The sequence below is a fragment of the Pollicipes pollicipes genome, unplaced genomic scaffold (assembly GCF_011947565.3).
Source record: "Pollicipes pollicipes isolate AB1234 unplaced genomic scaffold, Ppol_2.1 Scaffold_6029;HRSCAF=7151_pilon_pilon_pilon, whole genome shotgun sequence".
Classification (NCBI taxonomy): domain Eukaryota; kingdom Metazoa; phylum Arthropoda; class Thecostraca; order Pollicipedomorpha; family Pollicipedidae; genus Pollicipes; species Pollicipes pollicipes.
Window position 1 is genome coordinate 11031 of NW_023596799.1, and position 19535 is coordinate 30565.

General features: G+C 51.6%; 1 protein-coding gene across 1 annotated transcript in view; it reads right to left on the minus strand.

The window, feature by feature from the left end:
* Nucleotides 1–3240: 3240 nt before the first annotated feature.
* The window catches only part of LOC119104172 (uncharacterized), a 28847-nt gene continuing 12552 nt past the window's right edge, over nucleotides 3241–19535 (minus strand). Inside the window, exons 4-6 of the mRNA XM_037227850.1 lie at nucleotides 10203–10370; nucleotides 5664–5855; nucleotides 3241–4906 (exon numbers count right to left, since the gene is read on the minus strand). Of these exons, the coding sequence (XP_037083745.1) occupies nucleotides 4851–4906; nucleotides 5664–5855; nucleotides 10203–10370 (416 nt within the window). The 3' untranslated portion in view covers nucleotides 3241–4850. The remainder of the gene's footprint in view (nucleotides 4907–5663; nucleotides 5856–10202; nucleotides 10371–19535) is intronic.

Below are 19535 nucleotides of genomic sequence, written 5' to 3' on the forward strand. Positions count from 1 at the left end.
CGGGGTTCAATTCCCGTGGCGCCGGCCTTGTGAGAGGCAGGCGATGCCATATAGTCTCATGATCAGAGTGCGTTGTAATGCCCGGATTACGTCACAATGACCCTCGTCAACGTGTGCACGTGAGTGTTTTTTGTTTTTGCTTCTTTTTTGCAAATCTTGTTATCGACGTCATTTGATTTGCCCCATTCGTATGTATCTAACGCTGTAAATCAGCAGACTGACACGGGGGCGTAATGGCCAGGTGGTAAGCACCTGGAACTCACACGAGGTAGCCCAGTTTCTAACCCCGGTTGCCCCGTGAGCCCTGAGCTTTGACATGACGAATACAGTCGCTGACGCTGTATAAAAGGAGCGTGACAACGTGCCTCGCGCTATTAAAAAAGCAGACCAACTTTGGTTGCTTTCCGGTCGATTACTTGCCCTACGGTTTTTGAGGTCCGGTAGTGATTTGTAGATGGTGTTTTCCCCTACTTTTGGTACTTTTTTGTCCGTGCTGTTGCTTAGCACCTCCATCTGATTTAGGCTTTGAGATACATATCAATACTTAAACAACGCCTAAAATTGGGCTTCTTGCTGCCGAAAACCGCCATAAGTTTGCGACCAGTGCCTACAGTGATATTATGTTCCAGAAAGTCACCGGTTTTACGCATTTAAAATAGATACATGAGAGCCTTGGTCAGTGTTGGGATGGGTGCAAGAGCGTTGTTATCAAAGTAAGCGCATCTCGGGCAGGGTGGATGCCTGTTTCTCTCCGTTTTCTCGGCTGCTGTATGTAAGCGACCTTATACCGCGCGTCATTCGTGCGTCTGTCCACCGTGTTCCACGAGCCAGTTGACTCCCGCCGCGGCCGACAGATGGCACGAGTGGAGCGCTCAGGATGTATCGTCGGTAGGGATAGCGGAAAAACATGGCAAACGCGGAGGTGATCTGCGGTGGGGATGCTATGTATTAGGTTTTTAATCTGTGGTTGTGTCCATTCCACAGCCAGTTTGCTGTCCTGTCATTGCTTCGGGTTTATTTCCTGACCACCGAAGGACGTTTTATTTCATGCCGTGAGGCCTTTACTAGTGGTAATATTTGTATCGACCTATGCAATTGTATCTGTGTCTGTTGGAGTTTTTCGGCTCCAGAAATCATGTTCGCGTACGCCAGACGCGAATACGCCAATGGTTGTTCTTGCCTTGGCCCTGGACGCCGCATGGCCAACAAGGTGGCAATGTTTGAAAGACGTGTCTGTAGCGCTATGCATGCTTTGGTGACCTTGAAGTAGTTCCGCAATTTCGTGAATGTCTAGTTCAGAATTCAGATGGTTTTAAGATTGTAATACGGGCAGGGCTGTGAACTGCACCGGAAGATCTTCAAATGGCTACCTCAGTTCGAAACCCAACACAAACATGGAGCACCCTATTTATTCAACGTAGCTAACGTCCAACGTTTGAACACCTGATGGAAGTTGATATAAGCAACGCAGGCTGTGAATTTAGTGTTTCGGTGTGATGAGTTCGGAGTTCTCATGATGAAAATAATCGACGTTCGGTATAGCAGGAGTAAGTGGTTAAACGGCGCTATCAAAAGAGCATTGGCTGTATTGACGAAACTCGCCGTCCCGAAGCTGCGCTATGTTGACGAAACTCGACGTCTCGAAACTGCGCTATATTGATGAAACTCGACGTTCGAAGCTGCGCTATCTTGACGAAACTCGACGTCTCGAAGCTGCGGTCATGGTCAGAGCTCTTCGCGAAGTCTGTCAACAGTGTTCCAATACCAATGTCCACAGCACCTCTTGGACACACCTCACAAAATGTTGATTCCATTCCTCGGCACCGTTTGAGGTACGAGGTGGAAGATACACCGCCGGGCCGCACTTTAAATCGTCCCGTCCCGCAGTTAACTTTAGTCCATCCCGACAGTTCAGCTGGTAAGAGTGCCTCGCCTTCCATTTCACAGACCTGCGGCGCGGTGGGTTCGACTGCCGGGTTCACTGTAGGTCACCGACTGGGACATCCCGCGGCCAGTGACGACGGCCGCTCTGACGGTCAGCTGGCGCCAGAGGGCAGGATGGACTGTGCCGGTCATGTCGGCGCGTTAAGCTTTCGCTGCCAAGTTTTGCCGTTGACTCGGAAGTTTACGATCAGGCCAGGGCTCACCAAACAAGAGCCGCTTAGCGTGGGCTCACATCACAGAAACATATCCTACCAAAAAGTACGAATTAAATGTTTGATTTCAAACCATGACCGCTCTAATTATACTGTATTACAAGTCCGCACACGCCATGGCTTCTAAGAAAGCAGTCCGTATATCACAAATCGGAGAATGGTATATATATATATATATATATATATATATATATATATATATATATACATATTCTAATCCCAAGTTGTGTGAACGTAGTCATGCAAAAGTATCCCTTCTTTTCTGTGAGAAGGACACATCAAGCACTGAGAGGTCTCCAGATTGTGCCGTCAGTTCTTGGTTTATCAATACATCAGGCTTGTAAAAAATCGTAGAAAGAAGAAGTCAGCAGACTGTTAATGGGAAGCTACCGAGCATGCAAGGTGGTCCTGATATGTCAACTCACGTGACAGTTCAGTCAACTCATATCCAGTCAACCCAGCCAGCTGGGTGACAATCAATTGAGTGATAACTTTGACTGTAATGTTAACAGTGACAAGTATATTTCTGCAAGAATGCGGTGACCCTCGAATAACCACTCGATGGCAAAGCGTGATAAATGTATGATTTGTGTCTCGCCCAACGTTGTGGTTTGGTGACGTTGCAACCCCGTGTTGTCATCTGGACCTAGTTGTGCCTATTGTTTTTCGGTGCTCCCGCATTAGGCTCTCATGTTCTGTCTGTGTCTGTCTGTCATTGGGGCTTTACGACGCACCCAGCTACTAAGGCTATATGGCGTCGCCTGCCTCTCACCCTGGAAGGAATGGCTCTCATGGCTCTCATGTTCGACGACCAGTTGGCATGACGTTGCGATGGTTTACAATGCCGTAAGAAACCGGTGCTTGATTTAGCACCGAAAATATTACAGCATAACCGCATAGTGACGCGATCAATGGATCCAAAGATCCGCAAACTCGCTGGTATCAATGCCAATCCGAAGACTGGATCTATGACAGACCCGCAAGGTGGGACCTGGCATCCGCCATATCACATCAGTTTCCTCCTTTTGGAAAATATCAAGCATGTTGATTCGGTGTTGGGAGGAAGCGATAGCACACGATACGCCAGACCGTGGATGCTTCTGTATTTGAAAAACAAAACAAAAAGGAAAACAATCACTTCGCGCGCGGCTTAATCAGCTGTGCGGTTGACATGGCCCCAGTGGACATAGCAGGCGTTAATGTGTGGTCACTGAGTCGTCAACGACGCTTCCGCTCGGCGCACAAGTGGAGCGGGATCGGTGTCTTGGCCGACTACGACACGGGGGCGACTGTCAGCTGTTTGAAAACAAAGCTTTAAAGAAAGTCACCGCTGAGTAAAACCGCAGGGAATCGTGGCAGGGCATAATCTGTAATCCACCAACTACGCTCCTATATATGCTAACAACATGACATGATCATGAAAATGCATTTGAAGACACCGTAACTAATACGTAATACGACAAGGTCGGTAAGACAAATCAAGACCTTTCACATTTAACAAGATGCAACCCATCTCTAGTAACTGCATGACTTACAGCGCCAGACACTGCGAACGGGCGATCCGCTGGTGGCAGCGCATGGGCGGCTATCCTGTGTCCGGCAAATTCAGTGCACATGTATCGCCTTGACGCTACCAACTATCGTTATTGTAGCGTTGACGTTAATCCGGCCAACGACACGAGGTTTTCAAAGCAAACCATTTGCTCGTGTCATGGCGGTGTGGTCCGATGACGCTGACCTCTCACGCGCCGGCTCGCTGTCAACGGCGCCTTTCCATCCACTCACGAGTGTCAGCTGGCACGTGTCACAGGGCTGTTGACGCGGTCCTCCGCACACAAACACGCGCGCGCGCGTTGTCACCACGGGACGGCGCCGACAAGAGATGGTGACACTAGCGGCGCTGTCTCAAAGGAGACCTCCGGGCGACAGAGGGCAGCGGCCACCTCCAGGGCACGCACCGGCGTCGGACCGTGCTTGCCGACTCAGACTCCGACTCCGACTCCAGCTGTGGTCAGTGCGACGTTGTGGTATGGTGGCTCTGACTCTAGCTGTCGTCGGCATGGGCAGTGCGGTGTACGGACCCTGCCTTCTCCAAAGTCATTCAGGTATCGGCGGTCTGTGGCCTTGGTGCGAGCCGTTTCCGCAACAGAGCTGGCGACAAGCTGCCTGATGACTCACTGCGTGGACAGCGGCGTCTGCGGAGCTCTGTCGTCGGCGGGGAACGCTGCCGGTCGGCTGGGGAGTTCTGCCGGTCGGCTAGTGAGTTCTGCCGGTCGGCGGGGAGTTTCACCGATATGCTGCAGGGTTCTGCCGGTCGGCTGGGGAGTTCTACCGGTCAGCTGCGGAGCTCTGCCGATCGGCTGCGAAGCTCTGCCGGTCGGCTGGGGAGTTCTGCCGGTTGGCTGGGGAGTTATGCCGGTCGGCGGGAGCTTCACCGATATGCTGCAGGGTCCTGCCGGTCGGCTGGGGAGTTCTACCGGTCGGCTGGGGAATTCTGTCGGTCGGCTGGGGAGTTCTGCCGGTCGGCTGGGGAGTTTTGCCGGTCAACTGGGGAGTTCTGCCGGTCGGCTGGGGAGCTCTGCTGGTCAACTGCAGAGCTCTGCCGGCAAGCTGGGGAGTTCTGCCGGTCGGCTTGGGAATCCTGCCTGTCGGCTGGGGAGCTCTGCCGGTCGGTTGGAGAGCTCGGGCGCCGTCTCAGACGCCATTGTGGCGCTGCTTCAGTGGCGCGTACGTTCCGTTCAGCATGGCGCCTGTCGAACAGTAGTCAGTGTGAACACCACTCTGGCGCTTAGTACAGGCAATGGACAAGTGACTGAATGACATCCTTGGAGTGAAACATTTTAAAAAGGACGTACTTCATCGTAAGAAGCAGCAGCGACAAGGTAACTCAGTGTCCAAGGAATACCTCCCTGGATTATGTCCATCCCCAAAATGTACACACTCACCACCCCTATGTTCCAGTGTGATGAGCTCCTGTTGCTGTGCTTGATGTGTAATACCAGTTTGAGAACTGGTGTGTGGTTGAAATGGCACATATGGCATGCATGCAAACCTCTTCACGTGAGCTGAGCAGTGATAACTCAAAGTATTTTTGCGGATTTCAGTTTTAATTTTTGGCGTTCCGACTCGGCAACAAGTCTTGCCCGCCGACCCAGAATTTCAGAATAGAAAAAAAAGTACTGTGCCAGTGTTGTAAGGCCCAAAAGGGGGTTGAAAAAGCACCGATCAGTAAGCGAATCAAACATCACATAAGGACGCCAGACCCAGACCCCACTCATAAGGTTTGACATCTTAAAAGTTGATCATGCTTAGCAAGCTGCGGAAAGAATTAGAGCTCCAAATCAAAGTGACCTTCAATGTTTTATACCGCTTTCCTCCCCTCGCCCTCCAACTTTTGGACCACTGACGCCTCGCTGTGCAGCCCCGGGAGCTCCCGCGTCTCCCGGATCGGGTCCAGGACCCGACGTGAGCATCAGGTGGGCTCGGCCGGCACGTGGCGCCACTCACCGCTACTGCTGTACATCTCCCGCTTGTGTCTTCCATAGCTGTGCCGGCGGGGCGGCAGCGTTCGGCAGCAGTAGTAGATGAGCATGTAGAGCACAGAGGAGGCGGCCGCCAGCACTGAGCCGGCGCAGAGCAGCAGGAACCCGGAGGTCAGCGGCAGCAGGTACCGCACCACGCCGGCCCCCAAACCGCGACCTGAGGTCACACGGGTCAGATCAGCGGGTGCTTCACCACGCCAGCCCCAGACCGCGACCAAGGTCACGCGGGTCGGATCAGCGAGTACTGCACCACGCCAGCACCAGACCGCGGCCTAAGGTCACACGGGTCAGATCAGCAGGTACCGTACCGCCCTGGCCCGGGACCGCAACTTGAAGTCACACGGGTCAGATCAGCAGGTACCGTACCGCCCCAGCCCCGGGACCGGACTTGAGGCCACACGAGCCGGGTGAGCACAGCGGGCATCACCCGTCCGCACACAATGCGGGGACCTGTGTTGAAAAGGTTCGGCCAGGTACCAGATCAACGACACCAGACCGGATGGTCTGGTCTGGTGGGTCAGGTCAGCGACGCCAGACCAGACGGCGCCAAGCGGTACCACACCGCGGACGAGCAGAAACCGGATCATCAGGATAATGCCGTTGGTGCGCCAGATGACGTGCCCAACTCGAGCCCACAGCAGTCAGGGTCGCCGCCGGTGATTGACACCCAGAGCAAAACACACAATCATGCACTCCGAGCTCGGCAGAGGGAATGTTTGTCGGAGTTGGGAAGTGGGCGGTTCGCGATCTCGGTAACAAGGATGTTTGGCGGACGTTTCACCACCACAGGCGCCCACACGACCGCGCAGTTGTTTTTATCATGCACCATAAAGATGAGTGCACTCACATCAAGGCACATGTTGACCTTTAGAGGGTTTCGTGCGCACCTCTGCACCCACGGTAAGAACAATGCGCGGGAATGATGGTGTACCTGTCACATGAAGTCATTAAAGAAGCACAAGTACGTGCCGTGCTAATTTTCTCGCATCCGACTTGATGCAAAATTATTCCCCAGCTCTTTTATGTTTCAAAACTAGGTGCGAGAAGCCGCTTCCCGTGAAGAAATCTTGCAAACCGTGTACATTTCCGCAGATGTCATGTGCATGCATGCACATGCTCAAATGATGTAGGCTATGTAAGAATAAACAGTATAACGTGTTTTTGCCACCTATGCCAAACATAACCGAACAATGTAACTCAGTTGTATGTGCGAGAAGGTGCATGATTTGCATCAGATATGTACTTGCAAAATGACGTATGCGAGTTTGTTGCATTGAAGTAATGGGAGGCATTACCAGCACGAAAACGAACCTACACCTATGCGATAATACGCTGGATACAGAGGATAAATATAGCACCAGTTTACTTGAGGATCCAGGTACACGTAGAAGTGATGTATGTCACACAAAAGAAGCGATCCCTTTAAAGCCTTGTGTCACAATAGGTAGAGGTAAGAAACCAGAGGGTATTTTACGGAACCGCAGGAAACGGCAGTCACGGCAACGGTGCAAATGTGCTATTGTTAATATACCGGCCAAGGCCTTGAGTTTGCATCAAGCGAGTAGCACCAGTCGCTTGTCGGGTTGCTATGGGGTCGTGTCCCATAGTGTTAAAAGGGTGTTCTATGTACATCTGTATGGGGGTTTTGACCTGAAATAGCCATCTTCAGTGTAGTTCTCAGCCCTGATCTTAAGACATGAACCCCCTTAGCATCTGAGCTACATCCCCACGAAGATGGGAAGACTATTTCGGGGGGAGTATTTTAGGCCACCGCGGCATACATAACATCATAATAACGTCATTCAAATTCTGCCAGTCCATAAGCCATGCGGCGATCAAGGCCAATAAAAATGCAATGATCGAGTCATTCATATCTGACGTTCGTGCATACGATTTCCAGATATAGCCGCCAATTGGCTCTTCTTCAATGTTGTCCAAGGTACGATGACGTAATCAAACAATTACGTTTCCAGGACCATATGTACTTAGCTATGCAGTTGCTTTGTCCAGAGCATTCTTTTTCGCTTAAAAGTACACCTAAAATTATAAGTGACCTTATTTCATCATGTGTGATGATTACTTTAATATCACCAAATTTGAAGCATTTTTTAAGACAGTTTTCATCTTTCTGAGCACAGGCGTCTGTTTATCTTGTGGTGTTCGCCTTCACTTGCACAGCACAGTTTTACCTGCGGTCATGGAGCTCTTTAATTTGTTAGGTTATTCGTAGGTTTTAAATTTCACTTATCGTAAACCTTCGCATCATTATTGTTAACTCAACCGCTGAGTATTATCGCCTAATAAAGCAGCTGAACCAGAAGAACATCAGGAGTAAACGTAAGTTTTTCACCTTCGATTGAGAGAGCGCTGCTACATATTTCGAGCTCATGGTCATCTCTTTCTAGCGTGATAGATTCTGGCGTAGGACGGTTGGCCCGACAACGATTACCCATGACGATTTCAGGAAATATGTACGTTCCGCAATTTCACAATTCGCGTGCTGTGGTCCTAACGTAGAACGCCAAAACAACAGCATGCACCGGTGAGCATACGCACTGGTACGCGCTGGTAACATAGCGTACGCATATTCATGCATGTGCACATAATGCACATGCGTTCCATCTTGCTGACTTAAAGAAGAAATGATCTCACAAGACGGAGCAATCACATTGGCTGAACAGCGAAGGACTGAGACATGACAGGCAGGCCAGCTGATCCAATGGCCTGACACCCTCCGGGGCGAAGGGCCGCCGTCTCGCGGACAGAGAGCGAACGGTCCGAGCCGTCCGGCCGGTGCCGACTGGCTTGCCGGATCTGCCCCGACCGAGTACCGTTATGGCCCTGCTTATGGCCGTGCTGGGTCGGCGGCCGCGATCAAGGCAGCTTCGGGAGCTGAGCTGCCCCGTAGCGACGAGCCCGCCACAGCAAAGCCGGGCGGCGCCACGTAACTGGGGGCAGAAACCTCGGCAGTTGTGGCGCAGCACGGTTGTGTGCTGCGCCTCACAGCCCAAATTTGGTAAAATGTAGGAAGTTATGCGTGGGGTTTGGGTAACATGTATACAGACAATGAGTCGATGTCATAAAGGCAAAAAATAGCTCAGATCGTTAAATTCTGTAGGCAGAGTTTGATAGGCGGTGATATGCATTAGAGTCTCTAGAGCCGTGCTATAATCCCGACAGACGGCGTCGATGTCTGTCTCATCTGTTTTGTGTCAAGGTGGAAAGAAAATATCCCCTCGAACGCTGATGCAATTCGAATCTATATCATCCGAATTGGTTGCAGATTATGACGAATCGGCTCAAATATAAACCACGGAGGGCAGCCTCGGCATTCCGACACCTTATGTGGAAAGCAAACAAAACGAAAATAATATGACTGCTGTATGTGGGCTGTTATGAGCTCACAGCTTCTGTTTCCCCACCACTGATCGCATATGGTCCCCAGCTGATGGATGTTGTGACCATGACCATGTAGCTGTTGTCGCCGTGAGGATGTCGCTCGAATAGATTTCAGAAATGAGCCTTCCATTTGGAAGACTTATTCCCGGAGTCATGTTGAGGCCAAAATCATATAAAGCCAGCGTTTGCCATACGGTCCACATGACGAATATGACGACAAGAATAAGATATTAGCAGTAAGTTGGCAACGCAAATCTACCATTACTTACCAATGAAAGGGACAAAAGCTATCGGCGTGCTCTAATGGTGGTCAGCACTCACTGGTCATCAAAGGCAGGCATGAATCCATGCACCATATGCGCACGCCCCATTAACATGCGCGTTCAGAAACTGGGGACCTCTTGGGTGGAGTTTGTGAAGTTCGACTTATCAACGGGACTAAAGTACGCGCGTATGCTAGTAACGGAGATATGAGCCTCCGTGGGCATTTTTGTTAGTGAAGCCGGTTCATATAGCTTTGACGCTGCATTCAACCGGTGTTCGACCTGCCCTCGTTGCGAGCAGGTCGGAACGGAGCCGCTTACCAGCAGGTCAAAGCGGAGCCGCTTACCAGCAGGTCAAAGCGGAGCCGCCTACCAGCAGGTCAAAGCGGAGCCGCTTACCAGCAGGTTGGAACGGAACTGCTTACCAGCAGGTCGGAACGGAGCCGTTTACCAGGAGGTTGGAGCGGAGCCGCTTATCAGCAGCCGGGTATCACCAGAGACCACTGCGACCACTCCGGCTTTTGGTTCCAGAGGCCAGAGGCTAAGGCGTCAGCCGGGACTCCATCCCGGGCCTCCAGCTTGGAAGCCGAGCCGGTCCCGACGGAGCTACTTCGCCACTGCATGGCTTTCCCCATCCACTGTCCCATGCCGCAGTGGCAGACGTTGGTTACCATCTGTGGCTGTCTTCTAGCGACATCCCCATTCACCGACCTATGCCTTAGTAGCAGATGGTTATGACCGTCTGTCGTCCTCCAGCGACATCCCTCGTTACTGACATATGCTGCAGCTGCAGACGTTGCTGACCGCCTGCCGTCCTCCAGGGACATCCCCCATCCACTGACCTATGCCGTAGTGGCAGACGGTGATGACGGCTTGTGTGGTGGCCTCGATGGCGGGCGAGCTCTGGCCGGAGGTGAAGAGGACGGCCGCCATCCAGGCCAGGTGCAGTGTGAACATCTCCAGCGACTCCGCCACCAGCGCCAGCCACGGCGCGATGATGTAGGCGTAGCCTGAAGCACGCACCCGCGTACCGTGTAAGGGTCGTCGCTCACGGCCGCCGGAGCCCTGCACGCACACTGACCTCCTGCTCACATTGGTCAGCTTACACTGATGTGTGAAATGCACACGATATGACAACCGGGACGCACGTTGGTACAGGTTCACATGCATGCTAGGGGTGCGATGGCTGTGCTAGGGCTGTGGTGCAACAGTTGGGACAAGCATGCAGCAGAAGATATATCACACCACTGTGACGGACGCAGTGTGCCGTATGTGGGACCACCGCCGGCGGCGCGATGACACGGTCACAGGACCGCGCCACGGTGCAGGCCAGCCAAGGTCAAGGTCACAGGACTGCGACGCAGGCCTGCGCCGCGGTGCAGTGCAAGCCAGCCAGGGTCAGCTCCAGCGCGGCTGCACGGTCGGTGCACGGTGCACACGTGATTCGACGTCCGCCTGGCGTGCACACGTGACTCGACGTTCGTCTACGGAGAGCCCCGAGAGATTGATTCCGTAACCAAACGGCCTCAGCTGCACAAGTCCGCCGTTGCTGGCAGCCAGCCAAGCAGCCTAAGCCTTCATGCACCAAACATGGTCTTCCGACTGCCGCCACGGGAGGTTCGAACACGATTCTTGCAATGGCAAGAGGGGAAAATGGTGTCCGCTGCTAGATACAGCTGTAAAGCAGCAACAAACCCTGGAGTGATATTCATTCCCCAAAAGGTATGTACCTCAAGGTTTGAAGTATATGTATTGCATGTGAATATTTCATGGTTCTTGGATGTCATTGGGGATTTGTGAATCACTCCGCAATTAAGGTCATGTGGCGTCGCCTACGCTGGTAGGAGGGCCGATATCGCAGGAAGTTGAGCCACGCACCTGCGATATGATAAAGTAATGACATAAAAAGACGTTCTAAGATAAAATATTTTTTCAGTTGGGTAATCAGATTACTTCACCAAGGCTATCTGCATTTGCTTGCGTAACGGGACTGTTTTGCAAACCCTTTTCTTTGTGCACACGATTTGCTATGCTGTGCCAGGCGCGATTCATGTGAAGTGCATATAGATATGTGGCATTTTAAAGATTCAGTAATGCAGCTGCCCGGCTCGCTGGGAGCGCTCGCTCCGTCATAAGTGTTCGTTCATTGCACAAACCCTTCGCCTCATTTCATTGCCTCGCCTTGTTTCCATCATTTGAAGTCATGATTCCATTATCCCACCTTTTTCGCTTTTTACTTATTGTTACATCAGACGCGTATGCTTTGATCAGTGATACAGGTTTTCTCGAAAACCGTCTAGATAGCCCATAGTGGCAATTTGAAGTTCCCGACCCTGCGGGAAAAATCTTTGTTGACTTCCTGCTCACTACAGTCCAAGCAACACATCCCATCCGCGTTACTTTTCCCAGTCTGTGTATTCAGTGATGTTTACAAAACACTCATGTGTCAAAGTGTTTGTGCAATAAATGCTACGAAAAAATGCATCCTTCTAAGACAAAAAGATATGCGAAGATGAGACTTTTACCCCCGCGAATTCAACGAAACATTATGCTACGACTTTAATCTCTGTGGCGCCCACCACAGCCGCTGTTTTCGATGCGCACTTCGGCTTCGGGAACGTAAGTATGACATATCCATGTCGCGCACTGGCTTAATCTGCAACCAACCAACTAATCGGTAACATGGTCTTACCCGCTGGGCCAATCAGAAAGTCTTTTATTCGCACCAGTGCTCACGGTGGCTGGCATGACGACAGCAGTTGCGACCGCAGGGAAGAAACGTAGCGCCGTTACAAGGCGTTGACAGTGTAATTTGGACTCATCAATCGTGAAAATTGATCGCCCTATTATGTCTCGACTGTCCTGCAGTGGCACTACCCAGCGCGATCATTAGGCGTGTCTTTATTGTTATAGCCGTAAGGTGTCATAATGCTTCACTAGGGTATGTTTTGAAACGTTCCTCTAAAGGTGAGACGCCCGCTAAAGTCGCAATCACATAATATTGACGGTGAATGCTTTTTTGAGCCTGTCATGCTCTGAGTTTGGTCATGGTCCTGACACCGAACGTACGGCGTGGTCACGGCAATGATGCTAGAACGGTCGTGAAATTACGGTCCGAGTGGCCGTGTCTTGTGAATCACTTCCCAAATTGACCGTAATATGTTATTCGCGTCCAAATTGGTCATCTCCGGTGGCACACATTCCGCTCGTCATTCGTTATTTCCACGCCTCCCGACCCCGATCCGTTTTTTTCTGCTTCAGCTGCATGTGGCACGTCCCTCTCTCGTTAGTAATCCTGGGCATGTGTTTGTGGTAGGGGTGACACTGGACAATGCTGCAGGACTCCGAGGTCTCGAGGCCTTCACCGACACGCGACACCCTCAGCCGCAGCCGAGCCGTGCCGTCCTACACCAGCATCAATCTTGTGTTGGCAAAAAGTCGCACTGTAACTCTATTAGGCCGTCCGGGGTCCTGGGACAAAAACGGCTCGCGTGCGCCAGAAAACGGCGTGCTGTTGACGTGATCGAGTGACGTCTGTTGGTGACTCGATCACTGGCTGTGATTTTATGCCCTGACTCCTCTCCACAAAAGGAGGCAAAACATGGGCGGTCTACCGAAGAACTTCTGGATACGCTAGAGCAAGCAGAACAGCAAGATTCTAAAAAGGTGGCTTTCTAGCCGCAGCAAATTTCAAAAGGAAGAAATAAAACGAATCGAACTTCCTGGTAGCTGAAACCTAGACCAAATTCAATATTGCCAACGACGTTTTGCCTCCAACAGTAAAGGAAGGCACATGGGATAAAACATTAACGCGCTGGAGCAGGCACGCGGCCAGAGCCTCGGTTAGGGGAGAGGGACACAGGCTTGATAAAGGGCCCCTGATGGTAAGAGCTTCAAAGTTGTAGAAAAGATGCGCCCAGCCTTATCTTTAAAGGGCACAAATCAATTTTAGAATACATTCAAAACCATTTTACAACGGTTGTTCTTACTTGCACAGCCCCCCCCCCCCCCCACACACACACACTAAAAACTAGCCGAACATGGTCTAGTTGTTAATGAAGGAACTCTGCCTCTCATATTTTCATTTTTACCTTCTATGACTAGAATAAAAGCCAGAAGCTACCGCAAGATCAACTCTGCCTGAATTCATAATTAATAAACATGCATTAAACGACTGCGTGAAATAAATCACTGGCACTGTTCATTTTGCAATGATCCAGTTGACTCTTTCTAAACCGATAGAACTAAGAAACCTCTTTCAAATTGGTTTACATGGGCTGTACAGAGATATGACCCCTGCGCATGTAGATCAAAACAAATAACAAATTTGACACCAACGCTGCCAAGCCATGTTTGTCTGAAAATGCTCAACATTCAGTCAGAATTGATGCATGATGCAACTTATGTAACGTAGTTGCCCGTTTGCAAATCTTAGCAAGCAAACACTCGATGTCAGACGTTGTAGTCTCCATAGGCCGCGCAGCGTTGGTCCCTCGGCTGACACTGAGCCGGGGTCAACGGGAGAACGAAAGTGAAAATGCATTCGAAGGAATGTGTAGGATTACTTTGTAAGATAATCAAATTGCACATTTCGGAGGAATTCCGGGGGTGTACTTCACCTGTGCAATTTTCAGATTGACGATGAGAACGGATTGGCCATTACGGCAGCGCAAAGTAGAATTGAACCGAAAATCTGAAACATAGTAATAGTTCTCTCTTCTTCGTGTTGTTTTAACTGTTTATCTGTCCCAAGGACAATCTCAAAGCAGTAGAAAAGATGCACCCAGCCTCATCTTTGAATGCCTTCTATGAATTTTAAAAGGCATTCGAAACCATTTTTACGACGGTCGGTCTTACACGCACAGCACCCACCATCTGGCATTACTTGCAGTGGCCAACGCCGTTCGGTTCTGCGGACACTACAACCCGGGCCATTGCTGTGCATGCTCTCGAGATGCTGAATTTGCTGGTACGCATGCTGAAACCTTTTATGTAATTTGTTTCACCAGTCGATTCTGCAAAGGAAGAAACGCTCTTAGGAAAACATGCGATAGCCTGGTTCGTTTTTTTACGGATTTCGACCCACTCTATTCAACACTAATGAGCCCCATTACTTTTTTCTGCGAAAGGGAAAATGTGAAACACTGTGTTGTGTAAAACACTGGTGGGCACCTTATTGTTCCTGGGAGAGAGCTGAAGGTCGGTCTGTCCTACCACGGGGTGTCTTCCGGCTGCCATTCATGCCCCCGCCCCCCGCCGCCCCTGTTCGGAAACTTGCTTCTCCCCAAAGTCCCCGCTCCCCTTCCCGCGAGCCCCGGAGGACCCAACCAGGAGGACCCTACCCCACGGGAGGAAGATCCCCACCAGAGAGGACCCCTGACGAGCGGGGAGGGGACACGGGCGCCCGGCCCGGGGAGATGCCCGTTCTATGCCCATATCAGGTAGGTCATGTTACCCTGCACAGGCAAAAAGTTTTAATAACTCACGCAAACTAAAACGACGTTCCATTTTGCACTTCATTTGTTTGAGGCGTTTTGTCCTTATAAGCCTGCGGAAATAGGTCTATATATGTTTGCGTCGCTGTCAAAATTTAGTTCACTCAATGATAATATGCTTTACCGGAAGGGGATGATCGCCCGGCTGACACTGGGGGATGAGGGGGGGGGGGGGTGGGAGACTGACGTAAGTATGTGGGACAATGTGTGAGTGTAATGTGTCCTATTCGTAATTGGACCGAAATTCGGGGAATGTTTCCACCAGGGAATGACTCAACCGGGGGATGGGCGCAGGGAATGGGCGCGTGGGATGGGCGTGCCCAGCCCGCCCGATCGGGTATGGACGCGCTCGGGCCGGGCGCCAGGCGCGCCCGGGCGAGTCTTGAAAGGAGTATTTCACATTTATATGCTCTTTTAAACTGAACTAGCCATCTTGAACACCTTTCGGTGCTATTCCCAATCCCGCCATTCTTAAAACGCAAGCCCCTCTAGTTTCTGAGCTACACACCCGCGAAAATGAGGAAAGCTATATGAGAGTGAGCATTCCAAAGTATCCGTGGCATTTCAGAGGCAAAGCCATCTGTGGCATTCATTGACGTTCATGACGTCATGATAAAGTCATTCAAATCCCGCCATTCCATAACCCATGTGGCAACCAAGGTTGAGAAAAATCGTAACTGACGAGACATTCACATCTAGCATTCGTGAGCGCCATTTCCAGATCCAACGGCCGTCAATTGTCTCTCAATCAATGTCGTGCAAGGTACGATGACGTAATCAAACCTTGACGTATTGAGGGGCATATTTGTTAAACAGAGAACTGTGCTGTCTGAAGCAGTCTTTTCCACTAAGAAACATAGCAGCAACTATAAGTGAGCTTGTTTCATCACATCTGATGCTTGCTTCAATATCTTCAAATGTGAAGCATTCTCTTTAAGTGGTGTGTACAAGCACTTCAGGTACGTGTCGACGACTACCTACGGCTTGCCGAAAGGGCACGCTGTTCGCTATACACATTGGAAACGTTGGATGGTGGTGCCCGACCTACATATAGGACCAGTTAGACTCAGGGGTCCCCGATCGGCGTAAAGGCCCTCTGACTATTATTTGAGGGCCCGTCCCCGCAGCCCGTGCCCTTGGATAAGACCAAGAGACTGGCGCGCGTGGCCCAGCCCTTCGTGTCCCTAGACCCTCAGAATCGGACACCTGGTCGTCGGGTTCAATGGGCCCTCTAGGCTCTCTGGGCCCCCTCGAACCCTGCCTCTGACCAGCTCAGGGCCTCTTGCCAACAAAGGTAAGTCGCCGGCCCCAGTTTCACTATTGCCAGGGAAATGGACCCACCGGCACCATTTTGCAGGCAGGCGAATGTGTGTAACTGGTGGCGCTTACCCAATATAAAGGCCATTATCGGCTCAGGGGGCCCCTGACCAGCGCGCAGGGCTCTTCTGGCTGGCATTGGAGTGCCCGGCCCCTAAATGTGACCTCCGGCCTTTCGGGCTCTTCGGGCTATCAAATCGGGCCCTGAAGCGTAGATTCTGACCTCCGGGCTTCTTGAAAGGACCCCTCGGAACCTAATGGGGTAGAGGCGCGTGCCCCTGTGCCACCTGCGCCTGCACTGCTGTACTGGAAGTGCCTCGAACGCTTGGTTGCCCCATGGCTGAGGCTTGTGGAATTATTACAAGGTAAAGAGAAAAAACTGCCGCCAAAAGGAGAAAAAGAAGAGATACCAAATGATCAGGAGCGTATATCGCTACTTTTTACTCATTTCAGGCATACACGAATTGCTGGTGGGTTAAAGCCTGTGATTTGATACACTGCTGTAATGATAGCTGCACTCTTTTGCTACGCATATGCCACTAAGACAGCACGAGGAGCCTCAACACAAGAACTTGATCACCGCGGAAAACACTGCCGAAGCCTCGTCTGGCATCAAAACGTTTGTGCGCGGCTTATGCGTCGCCTATGGCACAAAGACTGTTGTTGGTGAGTTGCTCAGCTTGCTATTCTGGGACGACGGCGGTCGTGGGGCCTGATGGCGGCCGTCCAGGGAGCGTCAGTCCTCGAACAGTGGTGTGAACACGAACACTACATACTTCACATAACCATGCGCTTCCTGATAAACACTCAAGGCTTGGGACGGACCCAGCATCCATGTCTGAAAAGCCGTACTCCATCACGCGCCGAGCGGGGCCGCGCGTCGGCGATCCTTTGCTTGTCGACGCTCAGTCGGACTTCACCAGCTGGGAAGGACCACAAGCGGACTTATGCCGGCTGGGCAGGACCATCGACGGACATATACCGACTAGGCATGACCACGGATGGACTTATGCCGACTGGGCAGGACCACCGACGGACCTATACCGGCTGGACAGGACCACGGACGGACTTATACCGGCTGGGCAGGACCACGGACAGACTTATACCAGCTAGGCAGGACCACGGACGGACTTATACCGGCTGGGCGAGACCACGGACGGACTTATACCGGCTGGGCGGGACCACGGACGGACTTATACCGGCTGGACAGGACCACGGACAGACTTATACCAGCTAGGCAGGACCACGGACGGACTTATACCGGCTGGGCGGGACCACGGACGGACTTATACCGGCTGGGCGGGACCACGGACGGACTTATACCGGCTGGACAGGACCACGGACGGACTTATACCAGCTGGGCGGGACCACGGACGGGCCTATACCGGCTGGGCGGGACCGCGGACGGGCCTATACCGGCTGGGTAGGACCACAGACGGACTGAGCAGGACGGCGTTCGGTCTGTGTGCACAAACGGCAGCGCCAAGGCGTTCGCCAATTGAATAATCACAGCAGGCTCATTTGAATGCTTGTGACGGCCTCACCGACGTGAGAAAATAAAGCGAAAACGAATCGCCGGAGTTTGTTTGCTGAGACTGTTTGCTGGGACTGTTTTACTGTTTGCTGTGCGACATGGTGCAGCTGCACACCTCGGTCACACGCTGTGCGACGTGGCGCAGTTGCACATCTAGGTCACACGCTGTGCGACATGGCGCAGTTGCACACCCCAGACACACAGTCCTGCTGCCAGATGAGCCTCTGGACGCATGGCCTGAACACGGCGGCCCAACAGCACGCCTACCAGGACAAACAAACAGCGGCGTGCAGTCAGGCAACTCTCCTTACAGCGCCGTTTGGCAGCACTGCTTGCTTACAAGGAACAATGGCGAGGGAGTACGGTCGGCGCTGAGTCAGGACTGGCATCTGGTACTGAACACGCGACCCGTGCCATACCCACGAGGGGTATGTAGGCACGGCTCGCTCGTTTCCTCTGTTGCTTTGGTAAGAGAGATTGTGGTAGCAGGACGTTGGTTGGCTATGCTCTAGCTTATCTATCTTTCTGATAAACTCGCCGCAGAAAATTAGGTTGTTCGTCATGGGGAGGTAGAACGCGGATGCGCGACAATTAGGCTTGACCACGTAGTTTGGAGTAAGTTTGGAGTAAGACATCGTGCAGTTAGTCGACATTAGTGGTGACTATAAGACATTGAATTTTACTTTGTCAGCTTTGTTTTATCCAATTTACTCAAAAGTAAATATCCCATCTATCTAGCCCTAAAACGTTAGAATTTGCGCACGTTAAGTAAAATCTCAATACGCAGCTGGGGGGGGGGGGGGGGGGGGGTCCTTGCTGTGTGATTACAGAATGGTGGTAATGTGGCAAGGAAAATTTGTTTTCCGTCGTCCCAAAACTCTTACATATTGCGCACAGTCCAGCTGTCATTGACCATCCTAAGGTGACCGCAATCATGGTATCTGTGCTCAAGAATACTGACGACTAGAACATGGTGTCAGGTTCATGTGAAGATGCTCGATGCCCTGCTTCAGACAGTCTACTGTGCGCTGCTCTGCTGCTGATTGACACCTTGTGATTGGTCGACGGAAGATGGTACCCGGTCAGCTTCGAAGTAGATTGTGGGGCGGTTTAAAGCAATCCCTCAGGTCTACTGGGTGAAGCACAGTCCCGCACTTAAAGCTAAGATTTTTGAAACGGAGATGAAAAGTGTTAACCTTACACCGCCTGTATATCTATGCACACAAGTGTCATGCTTTTAGGAGCATTACGACGCGGCAGTTTTAGGCTGTCGTACATTTTGCGCTTGAGTTATTGTTCTACGATTCCGCACACCTGCTCCAGAGTCCCATGTCAGGCTATAATGAGAAACCACCCTAGTGTATCTGCTACTTATGAAGCCGACGTTTCCTAGCCCTGCTTTCTCATACCGGCGATACAGCCTTTATTGGGACCATCCGCTCCTAATAAAGGCACTGTTCCTTGGTCCTGTCCCATCTCAATAGGCACACTGTCCCAGCCTGGGACGTGCTGTCCCATCATTGTCCCGTCTATCAGTGAAGTCCATCTTTCAAGGACCCACCTGTTTTAGCGGAGTTTCTGATACCTGATACTGTCTATTTACGGCGAAATTCCCGTTCCCTGATCCCACTACCTCCGACTGACACGCTGTTCCCCATTCCGTCCTTTCCCACTGAAGTCCCTATCTTCCGGCCCCGTTCACTCCCAGGGGAGTTTCTGCTCCCTGATATTGTGTGCCCTCAGTAGAGGCTATATGCCTTGTTCACGCCTGTTCATGCAGTAGGGCACTGTTCTCCAGTTCAGTCTAATCGCTGTGCTTTGGTCATTAG